The following is a 20,277-nucleotide window of genomic DNA, read 5'->3' as shown; positions in this document are numbered from 1 at the left end:
CCTGCATCGGGGTTGTCTCGCGCCGAACGGGGGGGGGGGGGGGGGGGGTTGAAAAAAAAAAACCCGTTTCGGCGCGGGACAACCCCTTTAAGGTACATATTACCAGTCTGACTGGGGCATGCAGTGTGGGCCGAAGCCCACCTGTATTGTATCTGACGTTAGCTCTGCTGAGTAGGGCACTGCAATGGGATATATTTATGTACCACCGGTGGGTTCCAGGGAGCCACCCATGCTGTAGGTGCACACGGAGTTGTAACTGCATCTGTCCACTTGTAAAGAACCCCAGTCTGACTGGGGCATGCAGTGTGGGCCGAAGCCCACCTGCATTAACCACGACATTACCTCAGCTGTGATGGGCAATGCAATGGGATTTATTTATGTACCGCTGGTGGCTTCCTGGCACCTACCCATGCTGTGGGTCCACAGGGAGTTGTTACTACATCTGTCCACTTGTAAAGAACCCCAGTCTGACTGGGGCATGCAGTGTGGGCCGAAGCCCACCTGCATTAAGCACGACATTACTACCTCAGCTGTGTTGGGCAATGCAATGGGATATATTTATGTACAGCCGGTGGGTTCCAGGGGGCCACCCATGCTGTGGGTGCACACGGAATTCCCATTGCGGAGTTGTACCTGCCTGTGACTATTTATAAAAAACCGCGGTCTGACTGGGGCATGCAGACACCTTGACAGAATGAATAGTGTGTGGCACATAGGTTCCCCATTGCTATGCCCACGTGTGCAGCTCCTGATGGCGGTGGCACAGGATTATATTTCTCATTGCTTCTGTACAGCATTGTGGGCTATCGTCCCACCCCTTTTAAAGACGGTCGCTGCCTAGCCGTGCCAACCCTCTGCAGTGTGTGCCTGCGGTTCCTCTGGCAGACGCACTTATAAATAGACATGAGTGTGCCGTTGCATGAGGGCAGCTGAAGGCTGCGCAGGGACAGTTTGGTGTGCGCTGTGGACACTGCGTCGTGCAGGGGGGGGGGGGGGGGGGGGTTGGGCAGCATGTAACCCAGGAGAAGTGGCAGCAGAGTGTCATGCAGGCAGTGATTGTGCTTTGTTGGAGGTAGTGTGGTGCTTAGCTAAGGTATGCCATGCTAATGAGGGCTTTTCAGAAGTAAACGTTGTTGGGAGGGGGGGGGGGGGCCCACTCTTGCCGGTATTGTGGCTTAATAGTGGGACCTGTGAACTTGAGATGCAGCCCAACATGTAGCCCCTCGCCTGCCTATCCGTTGCTGTGTCGTTCCCATCACTTTCTTGAATTGCCCAGATTTTCACACATGAAAACCTTAGCGAGCATCGGCGAAATACAAAAATGCTCGGGTCGCCCATTGACTTCAATGGGGTTCGTTACTCGAAACGAACCCTCGAGCATCGCAATAATTTCGTCCCGAGTAACGAGCACCCGAGCATTTTGGTGCTCGCTCATCTCTAGTCCTCAACCTCTTAAGAATGCAGCCATTTTTTTTTTTTTTTAAAACACAAAACTTTTACTTATCCATCAACGTAGCTGTATGAGGGCTTGTTTTTTGTTAGACTACTTGTATTTTTCAATAGTAGCATTTAATGTACCATATAAGGCCACCTGCAGACGAGCGGGTCGGATCCGGCAGCGAGGATTCTCGCCGCGGGACCCGACCCCAGCGCCTGCAGGGAGGAGCGCGTACTCACCCGCTCCCGGCGGCCCCGGCTCTTTCATGTGCCGGCTGCCAAGCAGCCGGCGCATGCGCAGACCGGAGCCGGCGGGCAGGTGAGTGATGTTTCTGTGAGGGGCTCTGCGAGATAGGACATGCCGCGGTTTGTTTGCCGCGCGAAGTTTCGCGCGGCCAAACCGCGGCCATCTGCATAGGAGTGCGTATTGTAATGCACTCCTATGCAGACTTTCAGTGGCGGAAATCCCGCCGCGGGATTTCCGCCCGTGTGCAGGCGGCCTAATGTATAGAAAAAACGTTTAAAAAAATCTAAGTGGAGTGAAACAAAAAAAATACCCCAAAAACTCTTGGGCGAGTGTTGTTTCTACGACGTGCACACTGCAACAAAAAAAAAAAAAAATCACCTGATAACTTTATTTTATGGGTCAGTACGGTTACTATGATATCCAATTTATATATATTTTTTTCGCTGTATGTTTTTTTTTTTTTTGCAAAGATATTTCATTTTTTTAAGTTATTTTCTGCCGCCGTCTTCTGACAGCCATAATATTTTTATTTTTCCAACTATATAGTCGTGTGAGGGCTTATTTTTTGTGGGATGTCCTGTGGTTTCTATCGGTACTATTTTGGACTGCATACAGCTTTTTGATAGCTTTTTACTACAATAGGGGGTGACCAAAGTAGGGCAATTCTGACTGTGTTAGCTTTTTCTGACGACGCTCACAGTGTGGGATAAATAATGCGTTACTCTGAAAGATCAGACTTTTATGGATGCAGCGATACTAAATATGTTTTAGGATTTAGATTATTTTATTATAAATACAGCAAAAGATTATTTTTATTTTTTTAAACTTTTATTACTTTTTATTTAGCTAATTAGTAAAACTTTTTTTTTTTTTTTTTTTTAGCCCCCACAGGGGACAAACACTTGTGAGACTTTGATCGCTCCTGCAATATGATGCAATGCCATAAAATTGCATTAAACCGCCATTGACAGGCGTTTTATCAAGCCACACCACGGGCTTGGCTTGATAGGCCACAGAGCTGCGATTGCAGACTGTCTTTCAGAAGGCCCCACGGCTGCCATGACAACCGCACTGCAACCTGCGATCTCATCGCAGAGGGCTGTACAGGACCCACAAACACTGTTCAGTGGATTTAAATGCCGCAGTCAGAAATTACAGCAGCATTTCATGGGTTAACAGCTCCAATGAGCAGCGCGACTTATCGGAGCCGTTGTGGACAGGTGCCGGCTGTAAGAAACAGCCGGCACCTGCATTGTATGGAACGAGATCAACCCGTGATCTCCCCTCCATACATACCCTGAGCCTGAAGGACGCAGCTGTTCGTACTGTAGTGTTAAGGGGTTAAAGGAGTTGTCCTATGACTTAAAATTGCTTCACAAGCACTGTCCTTTCTGCTTGATGGTGACCAAGACATGTAATTGCTGCAGCCAATTACTGGCTATAAAAGGTCACTGCTGTGGCCGGTGATTGCTGCTGACCACGATCAGTGACTGCTGCAGCCAACCATGAAGGATATGGTGGATGTGAGAGAAAACCACTTTAAAATGGATGGTCCTAATAAATTCAGTTATTCCTTATCCACAGAAAAGAGGATGACTAGCTGACCATTGGCCGCACATGTGCAGCAACGCTCCACTCTTTTGAAAGGGACTGCTGGAGACAGAGTCCGAGCTCTCAGCGGTGTCCACTGATCCCACTGAAATGAATGGAGCGGTGCTGCCCATGTGTGAGCATCACTCAATAGATAATGATCCAGATCCCCATTCTCCAAACTGGCGGGTCTCCCAGCAGTTGGACCCCCCCAACAATTAGCTAATTATCCCCTATTTTGTGGATAGAGGACAACTTTATTTCTTGGGACAACCCATTTAAGATTGAGGAGACAGAATGATGCAAAACATGTAGGCCATTACTCATCCTGCATTTGCTACCTGATGGAAAGAGACTGGAGAGACCTCGAAGAAAACCAGAGTATTCCAAGATGGAACAAGAGACTTCACAATAGATCCAGGTTGTGTCCTATCTGGGAAAGATAAAGACAAACGGTCAGACTATTCTATATCAGTCATCCACGATGTACTCATCAATACCCTCTCTCGTCAAAGTTCCCTCATGTAACAAATCAACTGTACATATAGAATCCACAGAGACACAAAAGGACCTCATCTGCTTAGGTGACCAGGCATAGTAGTGACCCCTGAGAGCCCGAAATCACTGGGGGTGCGATCCTATTGAGTGGATTTTATACATGTCACCTTTTTCACTTCTGAACACACACACACACACGAACACACACACACACACGAACACACACGAACACACACACACACCTCCGATTTTCCTGGGCCTTCTGGTTTGGCATACCATCAACAGATTTTTATAGCTGTGGTCTGCTGGCTGGGTCAGTTCACAAGCCTACTATCATGTATGTCACTCCGTGTTCATATTCACACACAACCCATGTAGGTTTAATTTTGGAATTCTGCCGAGTGTCAGCAAAAAAAAAAGACAAAACACAACTTAACCCCTTAACACTACAGGGCGTAGTTACGTCCTGCAGGTTCGGGATACGTATAGAGGGGGATTGTGAGAAATTGTGAAAAAAAAATAAAAGTAGCACAGCAAAAAAATAAACGATATAAATTTGGTATTGTAGTAATCATACTACCCCATAGAATAAGGTTATGTCATAAGACGCACACGAAGATGTCAGAATTTTGGTTTTTCTTCTCCATTTCACTCCACTTAGAAATTTTTTTTAAGTACATTATATGGTACATTAAATAGCACCATTGAAAAATACAACTCGTCCCGCAAAGAACAAGCCCTCATACAGCTACATTAATGGAGAAATAAAAGAGCTAGGTTTTTAGAAAATTAGGGTGGAAAAAAACAAAAATGGAAACAAAAATGGAAAAAAAAAAAAAGAGAAAAGCTTGCGTCCTTAATGGGTTAAAAGTGTTACATAAAACTTTATTCCAGCTGAGCTCTAAGTCAAAGAGGCGAGCCATGCCGGCCTTTGCCCGCCCATGTCATCAAGCCTGACAACCCTCACTCCATACACAAGCAGGGAGAGTAGCTGTCAGTCCTAATGACACGGGCGGGAAGAGTCCAGCCTGGCCCTTCAACTTGAAAGCTCTCACAGCAGCATTTTAGCATAAAACATACATGGGCCGAATGGGTGTATTTGCCCGTGTTCCTGTTACCTGTGGTCTGGGCAGCATAAAAAGTTATCTTAAAAGAAAAAAAAAAAACACTAAAATCTGCTGTAAGAAGGGGGCGGAGCTTGCCGATGCCGGAGTGAGACGCGTCCCTGCCGGGTTCCCGCAGCAACCGCCGGCAAACACAGCCTACCGTGATCCAGACGGCACGAAAAGTCACCTGAGAGCACCATGGGGAAGAGGAGAACAGCGGGGAAGACACAGGAGGCAGCGGAGGACGAGCCGCGGCGCATAGAACGCTTCTTCAGCGGCCGCGGACCGCCGGCTTCTGCATCCAAGATGGCGCCGGAACACGTGCACCCGAAGCACATGGAGCCCAGCGGAGACAGCGGGGGGACAAGCGGAGCAGAGGAAGCAGGAGCGCTGGCACCACTAGCACCACCAGGGACAGATAAGTGCAATGAAACACCGGGTGCGGGCTCCGGGGCTGACGGGGGGGACATTGTATCTTCCCCACGGACTGCCGCCATATCAGAGGGGGGCCCCGAACGCTCAGCCCAGCACAGCAGTGCACCACAGGGGGCAGACAAGGAATTCCCTGATGGGCACATGCACTCCCAGAACAAGGGATTGTGTGCAGCCCACACACATAACAAAGGGAGCCCAGACCACACCAAGGGCTCTGCTACACCACAACCCCCAGCAGAGAGTTACAGCCAGCCACAAAACCACAAGGGGGGCACAGATGCAAAACGAGCATTGCAGCAGCTAAGTAATCCAGGGGACACTCACACCTTGCCAGGTGGGAGTGGTAGTCGCCCACAACAAACACGCAGGAGCAGCGCCACAACAATAAAAAATACACCAGGCCGCCAGACTTCCCCAAGCGATTCCTCATCTGATGATGACTGGAATTGGAAAGAGCACTTGAGATCTCTCCCGACAAAAAGGGACTTCCAGAGGCTGGAGGCCTCACACAAAGAGGCGCTATCCCTTTTACATCAAGAGCTTAAACATGTGGGAAACCGCGTAGACGCGGTGGAGGAGACACAGGAAAAAGTCCTTTCCACACTTGATACTCACAGCCAAGTAATCAATGCGCAAGCCCTACAAATGGCAGACATATTGGCACATATCGATGATCTTGAGAACCGCCACAGGCGCAATAACTTACGGCTGAGAGGTTTATCCGAGGAGGTGTTACCCTCCCAACTAGAGGACTGGGCACGCAATTTCTTTAGCTCTCTACTAAAACGCAGCCCTGACCAACCGGTCGTAATCGATCGCATACACAGGACTCTAGGCCCCAAACCGGATGATCCTAATAGGCCACGGGATGTCGTATGCCGCATACACTATTTCAAAGAAAAGGAGGCCATCATGAAGTGCGCCCGCGACAGAAAGGACACTCTAACCCACAATGGGGTCCCTATAGCAATCTACTCAGATCTAGCAAGACGCACCCTGCAATTGCGCAGAGCCGTACGACCCCTGCTAGATGTCCTAAAAGCTAACACAATCCTGTACCGGTGGGGTTACCCCTTCCAGCTCACGGCCACCAGGAATGGCAAGACAGGAACTTTTAGATCACCAGCTGACCTCCCTAGATTCCTAGGCACTCTGGAGCTCCCAATGGTGGCACTGCCGGATTGGCCCCACCTTCCATCACTACCCATATCTGGGCCCAGGGACACCTGGCACGAGGTGGGACCCCGGGGTCCTGGGCCCAGAAACCACACCAGCAAACCACAACGCTGATTGTCACACGACCAAAGTAGCTGATTCCTGGCGACTTGTTGCGAGCCGCCGATTCTAGACCTACAGCGCCGTCTGGACACGCCCACAGCGCTAAATATGCATGGTCATGAACCAGTAGACTGCAACGTTATTTGAAGGCCTGATGACTGGTTATGCGCACTACTATGTTATCATTGTTGTTATGTTACTACTGTTATCAAAGTTGCCTAAAGACACGAGCCATATGGTTGACCTCAGGGTTTGTCGGCGGGGATGGCGGGAGGCCCGGGCCATTTGGTTTCGGTGATCTCCCCTTCTCTCCGGGTTGACGTCACGACAGTGCCGTCTATAGCTGACCGATGGTCGGCTCCCCGCCAGCTAGACTAGGAATGTGTGACCTAGTCGACAGAATGTTCATTTTCTGTCACCCCACCCTTTATTCCCCTACTTTCTTCCCACTATTAATGTCTCCCTTTTTCTATCCCTCGTCCTGGTCCCGAGGCCCATGGACAGCAATAACACCTTGCTCAACCGTCAATATACCACCATGACAAACCTATCCTTTTGCACATTTAACGTCAGAGGCATAAACGCCCCGGCCAAAAGAGGCCAAGTTCTGTCCCATATGCATAAAAAGAAAATTATGATAGTCATGTTACAGGAGACGCACTATAGAAAAGACCACATTCCTAAGAGTAACAATAAATACTACACAAGCTGGTACCACAGTACACACCCAGATAAGAAAATCTGTGGCACGTCCATTGCAATTCATAAGAATCTCCCCCACAGAGTCCTGGCCTCTAGGGCGGATCCCGAGGGCAGATACATCTTTCTCAGAGTTGACCTAGGATGCCGCATAATAACGGTGGCTAACGTCTATCTCCCCAACACAGGTCAGATTGCCTTTGGATGTCGGGTTATGGGGGAACTGGACCAATTCGCAGAGGGATCGTACATAGTGCTGGGCGGCGACTTCAATCTGGTCTGGGACGCGGCTCTGGACGCGTCGACGGGTAAGTCCAGTCTCTCCCCGGTGGCCCTGCGTAGGTTGCGGAGAAGATTATCCGAGCTTAAACTCGTTGATCTCTGGAGAACACTACACCCGGAGATCAAGGACTTTAGCCATCACTCCATCGCCCATAATAGTTATGGACGTTTGGACTATCTATTTGTCTCCCACGGCCTGTTGGACTGGAAACCTAGGTGCTCTATAGGTAACTTCATCTGGTCGGACCACGCACCTGTATATGGGGCCCTATTGGGTGGGGAGGCGGTAAGGGGACTAAACACATGGAGACTGAATGACAACCTCCTGGGCGACCCTTGCTGCCTGCAGGAGATCAGACAAACAATAGAATCTTTTATAGAAACCCACAAAACGGACACAACCTCCCCAACCATCCAGTGGGAAGCCCTAAAATGCGTCCTGAGGGGGGTCTTCATCTCCCACGGGTCAAGACTTAAGAAGGATAGGGTAGCTAAACTGGCGAACTTGATATCCCAGCTGGAAAAAACGGAACAGGCCAATAAGACTAACGCATCCCCGTCTTTAAAAGCGGAGATATCAACACTACGCCAGCAAATTTTAGGGATTATGGACCAGACCTATCTGCATCTGAGGGATAGAGCGAAGGGAGGATATTATGAGTATAGCAATAAATGTAGCTCTTGGTTGGCTAGGGCGCTAAACCCGCGGGAAAGCCAGGCACATATTTTCTCAATGAACTCAGTAAACAAGGGCAAGGTCCACGCTACAAGCGACATTCTGGAATGTTTCAGAGAATACTATGGCGAGCTATACAACATTGGGGGGACAGTCGAAACAACCGCGATAGACCAATACCTACAAAAACATGCACCAACAATGATCCCAATAGAGAGACAGGAGCTACTAGAGGAAGACATGTTAGATCAAGAAATACTAACAGAAATTAAAAATTTGAAAATAGGGAAGAGCCCGGGGCCGGATGGCTTCACCCCTAGGTTCTACAAGACATGTGGGGACTTGGTGGTACCTCTCCTGGGCAGAGCCTTTAATGCAGTTTCTGAAAGATGCCCATTCCCGTACCAAGCCTTACAGGCGATCATTACAGTTATCCCAAAACCAGGTAAAGACCCCATGGCTTGCGGAAATTATCGCCCAATCTCTTTATTAAACGTTGACACCAAATTATTCGCTAAAACGATAGCCACGCGCTTACGTCCTATCGTCCCCGGATTAGTCCATAGAGATCAGGTAGGATTTGTAGCGGGACGAGAAGCTAGGGACAACACGATACGGACCCTAGCATTAATGGGGAGAGCACGAGAAGAAAATATCCCGCTCTGCCTCCTCTCGGTGGACGCCGAAAAGGCTTTCGACCGCGTAAACTGGAGGTTCCTAGAGGCTACGTTAAGGAAAGTCGGACTGGGCAATAGGGTGATTAACTGGATAATGGCCCTTTACAATAACCCAACAGCACAGATACGCGTCAACGGGAGGCTATCTAACCCAATTAACATAAAGAACGGAACGCGACAGGGCTGCCCGCTGTCCCCGACATTATACGCCCTGGTTATGGAATCACTGGCGAACGCCTTAAGAGAAAACAAGGAAATACTGGGTTACAAAACAACGAAGCAGGAGCATAAAGTCGCCTTGTTTGCTGATGATCTATTAGTATACATTACCAACCCCAACCGGGCATTGCCCGCTATCCTCAAGGAGTTTGATAGATATAGTCGGGTCAGCAATTTCAAGATCAACCTGAAAAAATCAGACATACTAAATATTACACTCCCGACGTCAGAAATCACGCGGCTTAAACACCTATTCCCCCTAAGCTGGCGAGAGGACAACATTAGATACCTGGGGGTGATACTCCCTACGGACCCCGGGAAGACCTATGACTTAAATTACGAACCTATATATTCTGCTATGATAAAAGACTTCGAGAGGTGGAGGCCAATGACTCTCTCGTGGTTTGGCAGGATTAGCGTCATTAAAATGAACTCCCTTCCTAAACTCCTGTATATATTTCAAACACTACCCATACAAGTTCCGAGGAATTTCTTTGTAAAACTGCAAAAGGCAGTGACACACTTCGTGTGGGGGGGAACTAAACCGCGCCTAAGCTACAGACTACTGACCCAACCAAAAAAAAGAGGCGGAACGGGTCTGCCGGACTTGCTACTCTATTATAGAGCTGCCATTTGCAGAACGGTGCTAGACGTCGTACATGAGGGGACAACTAAACGATGGGTAGAACTGGAGCAAGAGCTAGCGACAGGGAGGATCCGGGGACTTTTCTGGCTACGCGGCGGGCTAGGAAGGAGGGGCGTTAAAGTCTCCTCTTTTATAAGCTCTTTACTGAAAGCGTGGGACAGCTTCGCGGTGAGGGGTGGCCTGGTGAGAGTCCCCGGGCCCTGGACACCATTGAGAGGGAACCCAGATTTTCCTCAAGGAGACATAGGTTTGCCCATACTGGACGGGCTGGGTGTGGAGTTGCCCAGGGTTAGGGACGTGGTGGACGGAGAGGGCCTAATACCACTGGACGTCCTCTTGGGGAGCAGAGTGCGGGTGACAGGCGCGTGGTTCCAACACTACCAGATTGGTCACTATGTACGGGCCCTGGGTCCGATCTTGGAGTTGACGGCACCGGACACCCCTTTCGAAGGGATGTGTGGGGGACCTCAGAGGACAAGAGGAGAGATCTCCGCGGTCTATAGCTTTCTGGTGGCCGGGGAGAGACTGGACCCTGGGGGTGGGTCTAAGAGGGCGTGGGAAAAGGAGCTGGGAAGAGAGCTGACTACGGAGGACTGGGCCAAGGCCATATGCCTGACCCATAAGATGACAATCTCGAGCAGCCATCAGGAGCTCAACTACAAACTGCTAACGAGATGGTATCGCACCCCTGTGCGCCTGGCTAAATATTACCCTGGGGTGTCTGATCTGTGTAGGAGGTGCCAGAGAGAGGTGGGCACACTTTCACACATATGGTGGTCCTGCCCGCAGGTCAGGACACTCTGGAGGGAAATCGAGTTCTTACATAACGCCCTGAACAGGGACTCTTTGGTGCTGTCACCCGAGATGGCCCTCCTGTCGATCCTTCCGGGGTCAATAAGAGCAAACAAGAATGGCTCCCTAAGATTCTTCCTCTTAGCTATGAGAACAGTGATACCGAGATTGTGGAGATCCCGTGAACCCCCCACAAGGGTGAACTGGGTGACCGCCCTGGACGAGATAGGCCATATGGAAGAGTTGAGAGCAAAAGATGACGAGAAATATTCAGCATACCACGCTACATGGGAGCCCTGGTTGACATTCCGCAAAACCACGGGGTTTGGACAGTGGCTGGTGAGTGGAGCTTTGCCTAACTAATCCCATGTTTTATGTACGGGGCCATGGAAACGGGACCAGGACCATTTCCCCCCCCCCTCCCTTTTCCCCCCCATCTTCTTCCCCCTCCTTATTGTCTGTTATATATGTACACACACAATGTTATTATTTTCTCTTTATCCTTCTTACTTCTCCCTTTTTGTTTTGTTTTTGTTTTGTTGTGGTTTTTGTGATTTGTTTTCTTTTACTTAAAGTTCATAACGTTATATAAGTAATAAGTTATAGAACACTCAGCCTATACCAAGCGGGTATTGATAGCAATTGATTGGGGTGGGCGGGTGAGTGGGAAAGTTTTACGGGTAAACTGCTTCCAAGTAAAGACCACCAGCAAGGTCTATGCCGCGATATTACTAACAACAGCCATTAAGGACAAGTCTGACGTCCTCCCGAAGCACGGAGTTAACGGCGGCTTAGTCAAACGAGAAGAGGTTTCTCACAAATCTTGTACTATTGTAAGCTCTAATTTCACACTGTACGTACTGCAGAAAATTTCAATTTCATACTGTTTGTACCTCAGAAAAATTTAATAAAACACATTTTGAAATAAAATCTGCTGTAAGCATAACTTTATCTTTGAGCAGATTTTCCAGTACATGGGATGTGTCTAACGGTACGGGGTCCGACGCTACAAGGCTGCAAATCCCCAACAACCTGTGGCTACAAGTCTTATCTAAGAGACTATCGGAGTGAGAAGGGGCCACGTACCATCAGTGCTGTACAGGTCCAGCGTCCCCCCATCTGCCTCGGACCACTCAGGAACCAGATACAAGATGAAAGCAAATCTCCTCCCTTCCAGTTCATCGTCATGGCACAGCAGAGTATCTGGGGTGTGGAAGTAAAGACATTCAACGCAAGGTCTTGTGTTACATTCATTCATATACCAGAGGATTAATAACTAGAGATGAGCGAGCGTACTCGGAAAAGCACTACCCGCTCGAGTAATTTGCTTTATCCGAGTATCGCTGTGCTCGTCCCTGAAGATTCGGGTGTCGGCACGGAGCGGGGAGCTGCAGGGAAGAGCGGGGAGGAACGGAGGGGAGATCTTTCTCTCCTTCTCTCCCGTCCGCTCTCCCCTGCTCCCCGCTGCGACTCACCTGTCAGCCGCAGCGGCACCCGAATCTTCAGGGACGAGCACAGCGATACTCGGATAAAGCAAATTACTCGAGCGAGTAGTGCTTTTCCGAGTACGCTCGCTCATCTCTATTAATAACGTCTCAGCACTTGTGGTCGTCTGGTCATTAGTCAACTGAAATTTTGGGTGATCGATGGGGTCCCTTTCTCGATAAGAGGTGGTGATAGGGAGAAGGCTCTTAAAAAAGAATTGCGCTGGATATTTTTGTTGACCCCACGGGGACTGAATGAAGAATATAATGCTGCTATGTACTTGTAAGATCTGTTGGATTGTCCGCACTGTAAGGACCTTTGCCATAGGATTTTAATTATGTGCGGTTTTGTTTTTTTCACAGATTATGGTTACAGATTACACCGAGTGCCGTTATGCGTTGATCGCATATTTGCTGAGAAAATCCCGCTGTGGATGTAGACGACTCTTTATTGTACATGTCCCGGATTCCAAATTTTGACCAAAACAAGACAATAAAAATATCTATACTCATCAGAAAAAGATCTCTCTAAATGCTTGAAATGATAGGATAACGATTTGTGGTAGAGCTCCGCATTGGTTGCGGCACAAATCTACATGAGAAGATTTCTATATGCATGGTTTTATGATAAATTTAAGCACTTTATAAACATCGGGCATTAAATAAGATGATAGCAATTGGTAAATTGAGGATATAAAGTATGATTGGAAGATAGATTTGATTTGCCAGAATCCAAGATGGAGTTTGCGGGGCTTGTATGAGTGCTGCGCATGCGTGGGAATGTCTTGAGGGCATCTATGACGACGCTAGCTGTCTCCAAGTCCCGGAAGATGTCGCGCGTGTGCAACGGAACTCTGGGAGAAGACGGAGGTGCCGCTGAGTTCCGGCATATTGCAGTGGAAGATGGGTCATGGCGCATGCGCAGTAATAAGACTTGGACGCGCTGATCGCCATGACAACAGTGGGAGGAAAGAGGAATAATATCGTCAGTAATTACTGATAAGGAACATTGGTGTATATTCTGTAGTGGGTGGTACCTTAGGAGTATGAGCCTTACTGTGATTGGTGTGGTCATTAGATAATGTTTGTATTTAAATGCTGCATGATGGTGTCAATTTTATACTTGAAGAAGACCTCGCAAGGGTCAAAACGTTGTTTTATCGTTTGGAGGAATTAAAAGCATTTTCAAATCGCACCATGGATGCTGCCACTTTCTTTATCTAGAATGACACATATGTTCTTCTGGTCATTAAAGGGTCATCTGTTAATATGATGCAAATTATAGTTCTTTTCTACAAGGAAAATCTCCCTCTTAATGTAGTTTATAGCATGACATTCTCATCTGGTGATCCACGCACCGCGTCACGGATAGGATGTGTGCAGCGCTTACCTGTGTAGTTGTACTGCGCACATGATATGTCTACCGTGGTCTCCAGCTCCACACCGGTCACCTCTGAAAGCCATTGCCGGAAGTCTACAAACAGGACGTTGCTGAAACAGGAGGACGACCAAACAAATGAGAAATGTGAAGGGGGGTGAGGGGGTGGAGAGAGATACATTATGGCACTTGGAGAGGATACTTTATGTCTGGGACCGCCACACAGCAGATAAAGAGGGATGTGCTTCTCCTTCAATTGAAGTGTTCAAACAGAGGCTGGACACATCTGTCTGGGAGGATTTAGTGATCCTGCATTGAGCAGGGGGTTGGACCCGATGACCCCGGAGGCCCCTTCCAACTCTACCAGTCTATGATTCTATGACTTCCTATTTCTTCCCTTAGCTAGCACTTTCCAGCAGGGTTATGGCATCCCGTCGACATCTCCTGATTGTGCGCCCAATATCCCTCAACTCTCCCTGCAGATCCGTCATTATAGCGTTGTCAATGGGACAGCACTACAATCCCCAGCACAGCTGCTAATAAACGGGCAAAGTGTATTGAGCAATGTAAGCAAGCAAGAGGCCGCAGTACTTGCCGCATCCACTGTCCAAAGGGGCTGCCATGCTTGGGCAAGTGTCAGACCCCCACGGATCTGATATGGATAGCCTATCCTATCCCTTTAAGAGCATTCCAGTCCTCTCACCGTAGTGCGCTGATGTGCGGCTCCTTCCTGCTCTTCAGATCCTCAGACTAGAAGACAAAAAGTTAAAACGGAGTTATACAGCAACGATCACAAGTCACTGACGAGGACGTATTCCATTTGTGTTAATGAATATCCATAATGTCCTGTAGCTGAACTAAATGACCCTCCTGTACTAACCAGCGGACAAAAGGAAGCTTGTCCCTCACCCAGGATTGGTTACAAACGGGACGTCTTGACAGAATTCACACAAAGCGGAACTCTGCAGCGCTGTAAGCGAACGAGATTTTAACCCGATAAGGATCGAGCGCCGTAAACTTAGGGCACATATTTCTGGGCTTTATTTCTGGTCAATAGCAAAAATACGACACAGGATTAAAATTCCTGCTTCCGCTATCTTGAAGGTTGGGTCCTCGGCTATTGGTCACGGCTGAGGACCCTGAAGAGAAGGCAGAAGTGGCTTTTAACCACTTGTAGTGAATAGAGAAGTTGGATTTGACCCAGCGAATACGTGATCACCGGGTGCCTACTGGCATAGCAGATCCAGATCAGTTCCGCCAGTGACTGGTCACTACAGGGGGATGTTTTCCCTGTAACTGGGGCTCATATGGACGCCCCAGCTACAATGGAAAAGTGTGACATAAAAGAAAATAAATATAGCAAAAACAAAAACAACAATGAGAATTACTCCCAGAAGCCTTATAATGTCACGGGGGAACATAGATATTACAAAAATAAATAAAAATTACAGAATAGAATTAAAATAATATAATGGACCACCCACTGCCAACCAAATCAAGACTATACAAAGTATATCAAAATGAGGAACTCATTCCTGCACTTTATTTTAGAATACATATACTAATCTTAAAAATAAAACTAAGAATAAAAAAAAAAAAGCACACACATATATGGAAAAAATGCAGCAAAAATGGTTATGGTACCTGAAAAAATTAGGGCTGTAAACCCATTTGGACTGAAACACCCTGGTCCATAAGGGGTTAACAAATCCATTTCCCTTACAGCAGAAGGGAATACACAGTAGACGATAGTCATGCTGCACATTTTGTAAATTTGCGTAAATGCCGTCGATTTACTCCTCAATGTGTAATCATACCCTTAGGCCGGCTTCACGTGGACCTTGCGTTGCAGATGACCATGGCGGCTCGCAGACAGTCATGCGCAGTACAGACTTTTTTCTTCTTTCATGTCTGTACCTACTGCGCCGCCGCTAGGCGATGACACGGGTCCCCGCAGCCCATACATAATATTAATTGCGTATAGGCTGCGGGTTGGACAGCCTCCATCGACTTCAATGCAGGCTGTCCACGTGGGGTCTACAGCAAAATAGAGCATGCCGCTATTTTTCCTCCGCTTGTGGAATACGCAATTCGTATCCTCAAGTGTGAGCAAAAAATTTAAAGTACATGCCTTTCAATGTGTGCGATTTGCTGCGGATTGTCCGAGCACGGATTCTGCATTAGGAATCCGGTCATGTGATGCCAACCTTAGGGAATCATTACTGTGGGAAAGGAAAGTAAAAGGCTATTGTAATATCAGGTTTGGCCATGTGGTGGCAGTATTCCCTAAACAACAGAAGATATAAGTAAAGTAATAGAAGGAAAGTAACAGGTGGGTAAACCCATCACACAATGTACAGGCCGCCTGCTGTACCTGTTGGAATTTGTACAGATCATTGGATTTCTCATGGAAGCGCAAGGCCAGTAATTCTTCCTTCAGCCCATCAAGGAATGTGGAGTCTTCAATGAAGGAGTGGATAACACAATGCTGGAAGGGGGCGAAGTCCAAAATAACGGATCCTGCGAGGGAACAGAAAGACAAGATTATACCGTATATCCATTAGATATCCACCATATACGGATTAGTGGGCTCTTGTGACCCCTGGAGTCGGTACAGGTCATCCATGTAAATGAGGTTTAACCCCTTAAGGAGCAGGCTGTTTTATTTCACACTTTCCCACTGTAGCATCCGTCGTCTGAATGCACCCTAAGGTCCATTTAGACACAACGATTATCGCTCAAAACCGTCTTTTGAGCGATAATCGTTGTGTGTAATTGCACTGACATCGTGCAGTTTTTGTTAAGCCGTCGCTCATCGTTGTCTTTCAACGTGCTGTAAGACAACGATGAGGCTTATTAGGGATTCACAGCGGGATACAGCTGATACTAGTGTTTCAGCTGTATCCCGCTCCCTGATGACAGACTGGGTATGAAGAACAGAGCGGTCCAGCTCTGTTCTCCATACCCCGCTCGGAGCGCCGGGCTGTATAACAGCTGGATGCAGAAGACATGCGGGGACACCCTGCTTGTCCTCTGCATCCTCCGCTCAGAGCACTCGGCTGTATCACTGCTGGGCGCTTGGAGCAGGGAACAGCTGGAGCCCAAGGTGATCGCTCAATGTTTGAGCGATCATCTTGCGCTGTAAATGACAACGATTATCGCTCAAAAGACATCTTTTGGGTGATAATCGTTGTGTCTAAATGGGCCTTAGGGTGCATTCAGACGACCATATATCGGCTGGGTTTTCACGCCCAGCCAATATACGGCGTCTCTCTCTGCAGGGGGAGGAGGCTGGAAGAGCCGGGAGCAGTGCTCTGAGCTCCCGCCCCCTCTCCACCTCCTTGCACTATTTTCAATGAGGAGAGGTGGGACGGGGGTGGAGCCAATTCCCAGAACTTAGCCCCGTCCCGTTCTGCCTCCTCTCATTGCAAATAGTGCAGAGGGGCGGAGAGGGGGTGGGAGCTCAGAGCACTGCTTCCGGCTCTTCCAGCCTCCTCCCCCTGCAGAGAGAGACGCGGTATATCGGCCAGGCGTGAGTACCCGGCCGATATACAGTCGTCTGAATGCACCCTTAATAGAGCTGATCAGGGTCTGCAAGGACCCAGCTGCTCTGCTGTAACAGGGGCATGTCAGTAAAAATACTGAATGTATGATTATTTAGATACAATTCCATTTTTATTCCTTCCGTTAGGTATATAACTGAGTGTAATTACTTCAGACATGGCTTTTGCCCCGTCATTTGTTCAGGACAGATAAATAACCATGTCTGGGAAGAGGGATTTATTGGTGTCTGCACACACAGCGACATGCTGAATGTCTGCGGACTCTTAAGACATATCTTATCTTGGGTAGAAGAATGAGCTTATAGCTGGAAGAGGCATTTCAAGTTTGCATACAACAAGGAGGAGCGAATACTTCTGACTTCTACAATAATGTGCGGCTCTGATACAATATACTGTAGGTCTGATCTTCATGTCAGAGATGTGCTGACATTTCTGTCTGGGAGACTTTGGAGCGCAGACATGTGATCATCTGTATTAGAATAGTAGAAAAAGGTCCCATTTTCTCAAGTCAAATTGGAAGCTCTAGTGACAGGATGAGGAGGTGTCATGCCTGGCGGTCTACTGGAGAAGATACTCTGTCTTAGCACGGTTCCGAGTTGCTGGTTTAGAGGAGTCTACTTCCCAGTAACGTTCCTGGTAACATGTAAGCTCTAAGCTCTTAGCTAATAATGTGCAGCTATGTACCCGGTAAAGGAGAATTGGTTAAAAACCACTTCTTCCTTCTCCTCCGGGTCCTCGGCTGTGTGTGACAGCTGAGGACCCATCCTGCTCGACTGCAGCAGCAGAGGCTTTAATCCCACGCTTTTCTTCTGCCATCGGCCGGGATTAAAGCACAGTACCAAGCGTCGTATATTTATTACATTTGGTCCTTAAGAGGTGAAATAATTGTAGCGTTGTCCTGTGCACCTTCACCTCTACTACATCTAGAAAATGTATCCCATCTGAAGCCCCTCCCCCTGTCCACGAGCGGAAAATCATAGCGATTCTCTGCTCGCGGCTGGCAAAGCGCAACGTGTTGCGAATTGCCTCGATTCTCCCCGGCAGAAATTAATCAGCTGGCTCCTGCTCCCCGGCGGCGACTCCCGCGGCGGAGATGCCCCACAGGATACCACAACACCCGTGGACAGGCAGCCTTAAAGGGTTAACGGCCCCGATGAGCCGCACATCTGCAGGATGTAAGAACGCTATAGGGCATTCACTAACGGGTTTAAGGTTGGAAAATGATGATGATCTTTATATAAAAAGTGACAATGAAGAGGTCTTTGTGTCGCTGCAGCGAATACACGTGTCGTGGATTTACAAGCTGCGGGGTTTAGCGCATACGCTGCCGATTCCCCACAGAACTTCTCTGCCGGATGAGATGGTTTTAGATCCGGTCCGCATACCTTGTACTCTAAATGCTGCGACAAATCCTGCAGACTTTACAGCCCGGATGATGGAAATCTGAGGCCGTACTTTTTTTTTTTTAACTCCTGCTTTCCCGCGGATTCGCGTCCACAGTGTCAGCCGGGGTGTGCCGTGGATCGGACTGCTTCCATTGACTTCAATGGAAGTCGATAGTGTGGGATCCGCAGAAAAATGGATGCTTCTGCGATTTTCTCTTGTGCGTGCGATCCACACGCTGGGGAAAAAAATTACTTCTGCATGCTTTTAATTATTTTGCGGATGCTAATGCATCCCTATGGCTGGCTGCACACGGCCGTGACGGGCTCCGCCGCGAAATTCCGCGGCGGTGCCCGTCACGGCGCCCCCCAGGAGATCCCATACTTACCTGCGGATCCGGCGTCTTTGCTCCCGCATGACGCTTCCCCGCCCACCTCCGCCGTGTCATGTGACACGCTCACCGTGTCACATGATGCTCGCGGCCGTGTCATATGACGCGGCGTCGGTGGCCGGGGAAGCCTTTTTCAGCTATCTTCCGCTGTGCTACAGCGGAAGACAGCGTGAACGGACGGTTTCCATTGACTGCAATGGAAGCTGTCCGCGCGTACACCCGCGGCAAATAGAGCATGCCGCGGGTGAGGACGGGTGAATTCACGGTGCGGAATTCCGCACCGAGAGCACTGAGCTATTAGGTTCAATAGAACCTAATAGCTGCGGGCAACGCAGCGGATTTCCACCGTGAATTACGCTGCGGAAATCCGTTCGAGGGAAGGAGGCCTATGGGCGGCTTGATTTGCGGGTGCCTCGTGCGGGTCCCGCAAAACAAATGCGCCCGTGGACATTGGGCCTTAGGCTGCCTTCGCACTTGAGATAAAATTGCGCAATGAGAGAGTGATGAAAATGCAGAACTATGAAACTAATGATTTTCAGTGGTTTCCTTCAGATTACAGTGTTTTCACTCATGCGACGTTGCATCAAAAAATAAAAATCGCGTCTTTTTTCTAGCCCTATGGAGCCTCCTTTTTATCGCAGCGCACGAACTTGCGATTTTCGTGCAATGCATTTTTAACATGAGAAACGAGCGATGTTACCGTGTGAGATAATCCCGGGTGGCAGCGATGCCCAATTCTGCACAAAAAAAAAATAGCACCACCAGCGCTTAAATTGCCTGAACACAACTTTGATTTTGCTGTGATTCTGTGACGATATCGCGATTTGCTGTGACGATATCGCGATCGGAAGTGTGAAGGAGCCTCAAGCTGTGGATTTTGGTAACAGATGTCAACCCGTGTGATGCAGAAGTGGATACCCGGGCAGATCCGCATTATCTAGAGGTGGATCAGATGCAGATTTCCCAGCGCAGTGAATACGTCCTGCGTGAAGTCGCCATTATTACACTGTCCCCGCCGTCACTGACCGCGCACATTCTGAAACATCTGGCCAGGTTTATGAAACTGTCTAAGAGGAATATTGTCTGTGTTACCCATAGCAACCAATCACAGCGCAGCTTTCACTTTCCCTCAGCAGAATAAGAAATGAAAGCTGCTCTTTGATTGGTTGCTAGGGGCAACCAAGATAGATTTCCTTTTCGAACGTTCCATCCATCTGCCACGCAGCGCACAGAACTCCAGTAGTGCCGAGACTGACAGCAGCGCACGTGTCCGCACTCACCACACCGGGCGGCCTGCCTCTTCTCCCAGGCTCTCCGGGCCTCCTCACGCCCAGCCTGCACCCCCAGAGCAGCGGACAACTCGGCCTTCACCTCCCGCCTGCCCTTCTTGCTTCCTCTATTTCTCTCTGCGGTGTGTCTCCGCTTTTCGCTCATTTTCCCCACTCACTGCAACTTTACCTACACCAGAACTACAATTCCCATGATCCTCGGCGACG

The 20,277-nt window shown here is 48.7% G+C and overlaps 1 protein-coding gene across 1 annotated transcript in view; it reads right to left on the bottom strand.

Moving 5' to 3' along the window:
• OGFOD1 (2-oxoglutarate and iron dependent oxygenase domain containing 1) overlaps window positions 1-20,262 on the bottom strand; it is a 30,924-nt gene extending 10,662 nt beyond the window's left edge. Inside the window, exons 1-6 of the mRNA XM_066583834.1 lie at window positions 20,062-20,262; window positions 15,819-15,964; window positions 14,148-14,194; window positions 13,457-13,557; window positions 11,669-11,785; window positions 3,616-3,707 (exon numbers count right to left, since the gene is read on the bottom strand). Of these exons, the coding sequence (XP_066439931.1) occupies window positions 3,616-3,707; window positions 11,669-11,785; window positions 13,457-13,557; window positions 14,148-14,194; window positions 15,819-15,964; window positions 20,062-20,215 (657 nt within the window). The 5' untranslated portion in view covers window positions 20,216-20,262. The remainder of the gene's footprint in view (window positions 1-3,615; window positions 3,708-11,668; window positions 11,786-13,456; window positions 13,558-14,147; window positions 14,195-15,818; window positions 15,965-20,061) is intronic.
• Window positions 20,263-20,277: the final 15 nt, after the last annotated feature.

Source organism: Eleutherodactylus coqui, chromosome 11 (assembly GCF_035609145.1).
Source record: "Eleutherodactylus coqui strain aEleCoq1 chromosome 11, aEleCoq1.hap1, whole genome shotgun sequence".
Lineage (NCBI taxonomy): Eukaryota > Metazoa > Chordata > Amphibia > Anura > Eleutherodactylidae > Eleutherodactylus > Eleutherodactylus coqui.
Note: the sequence above shows the minus strand (reverse complement) of the source record. Positions and strands in the feature narration are given on the sequence as shown.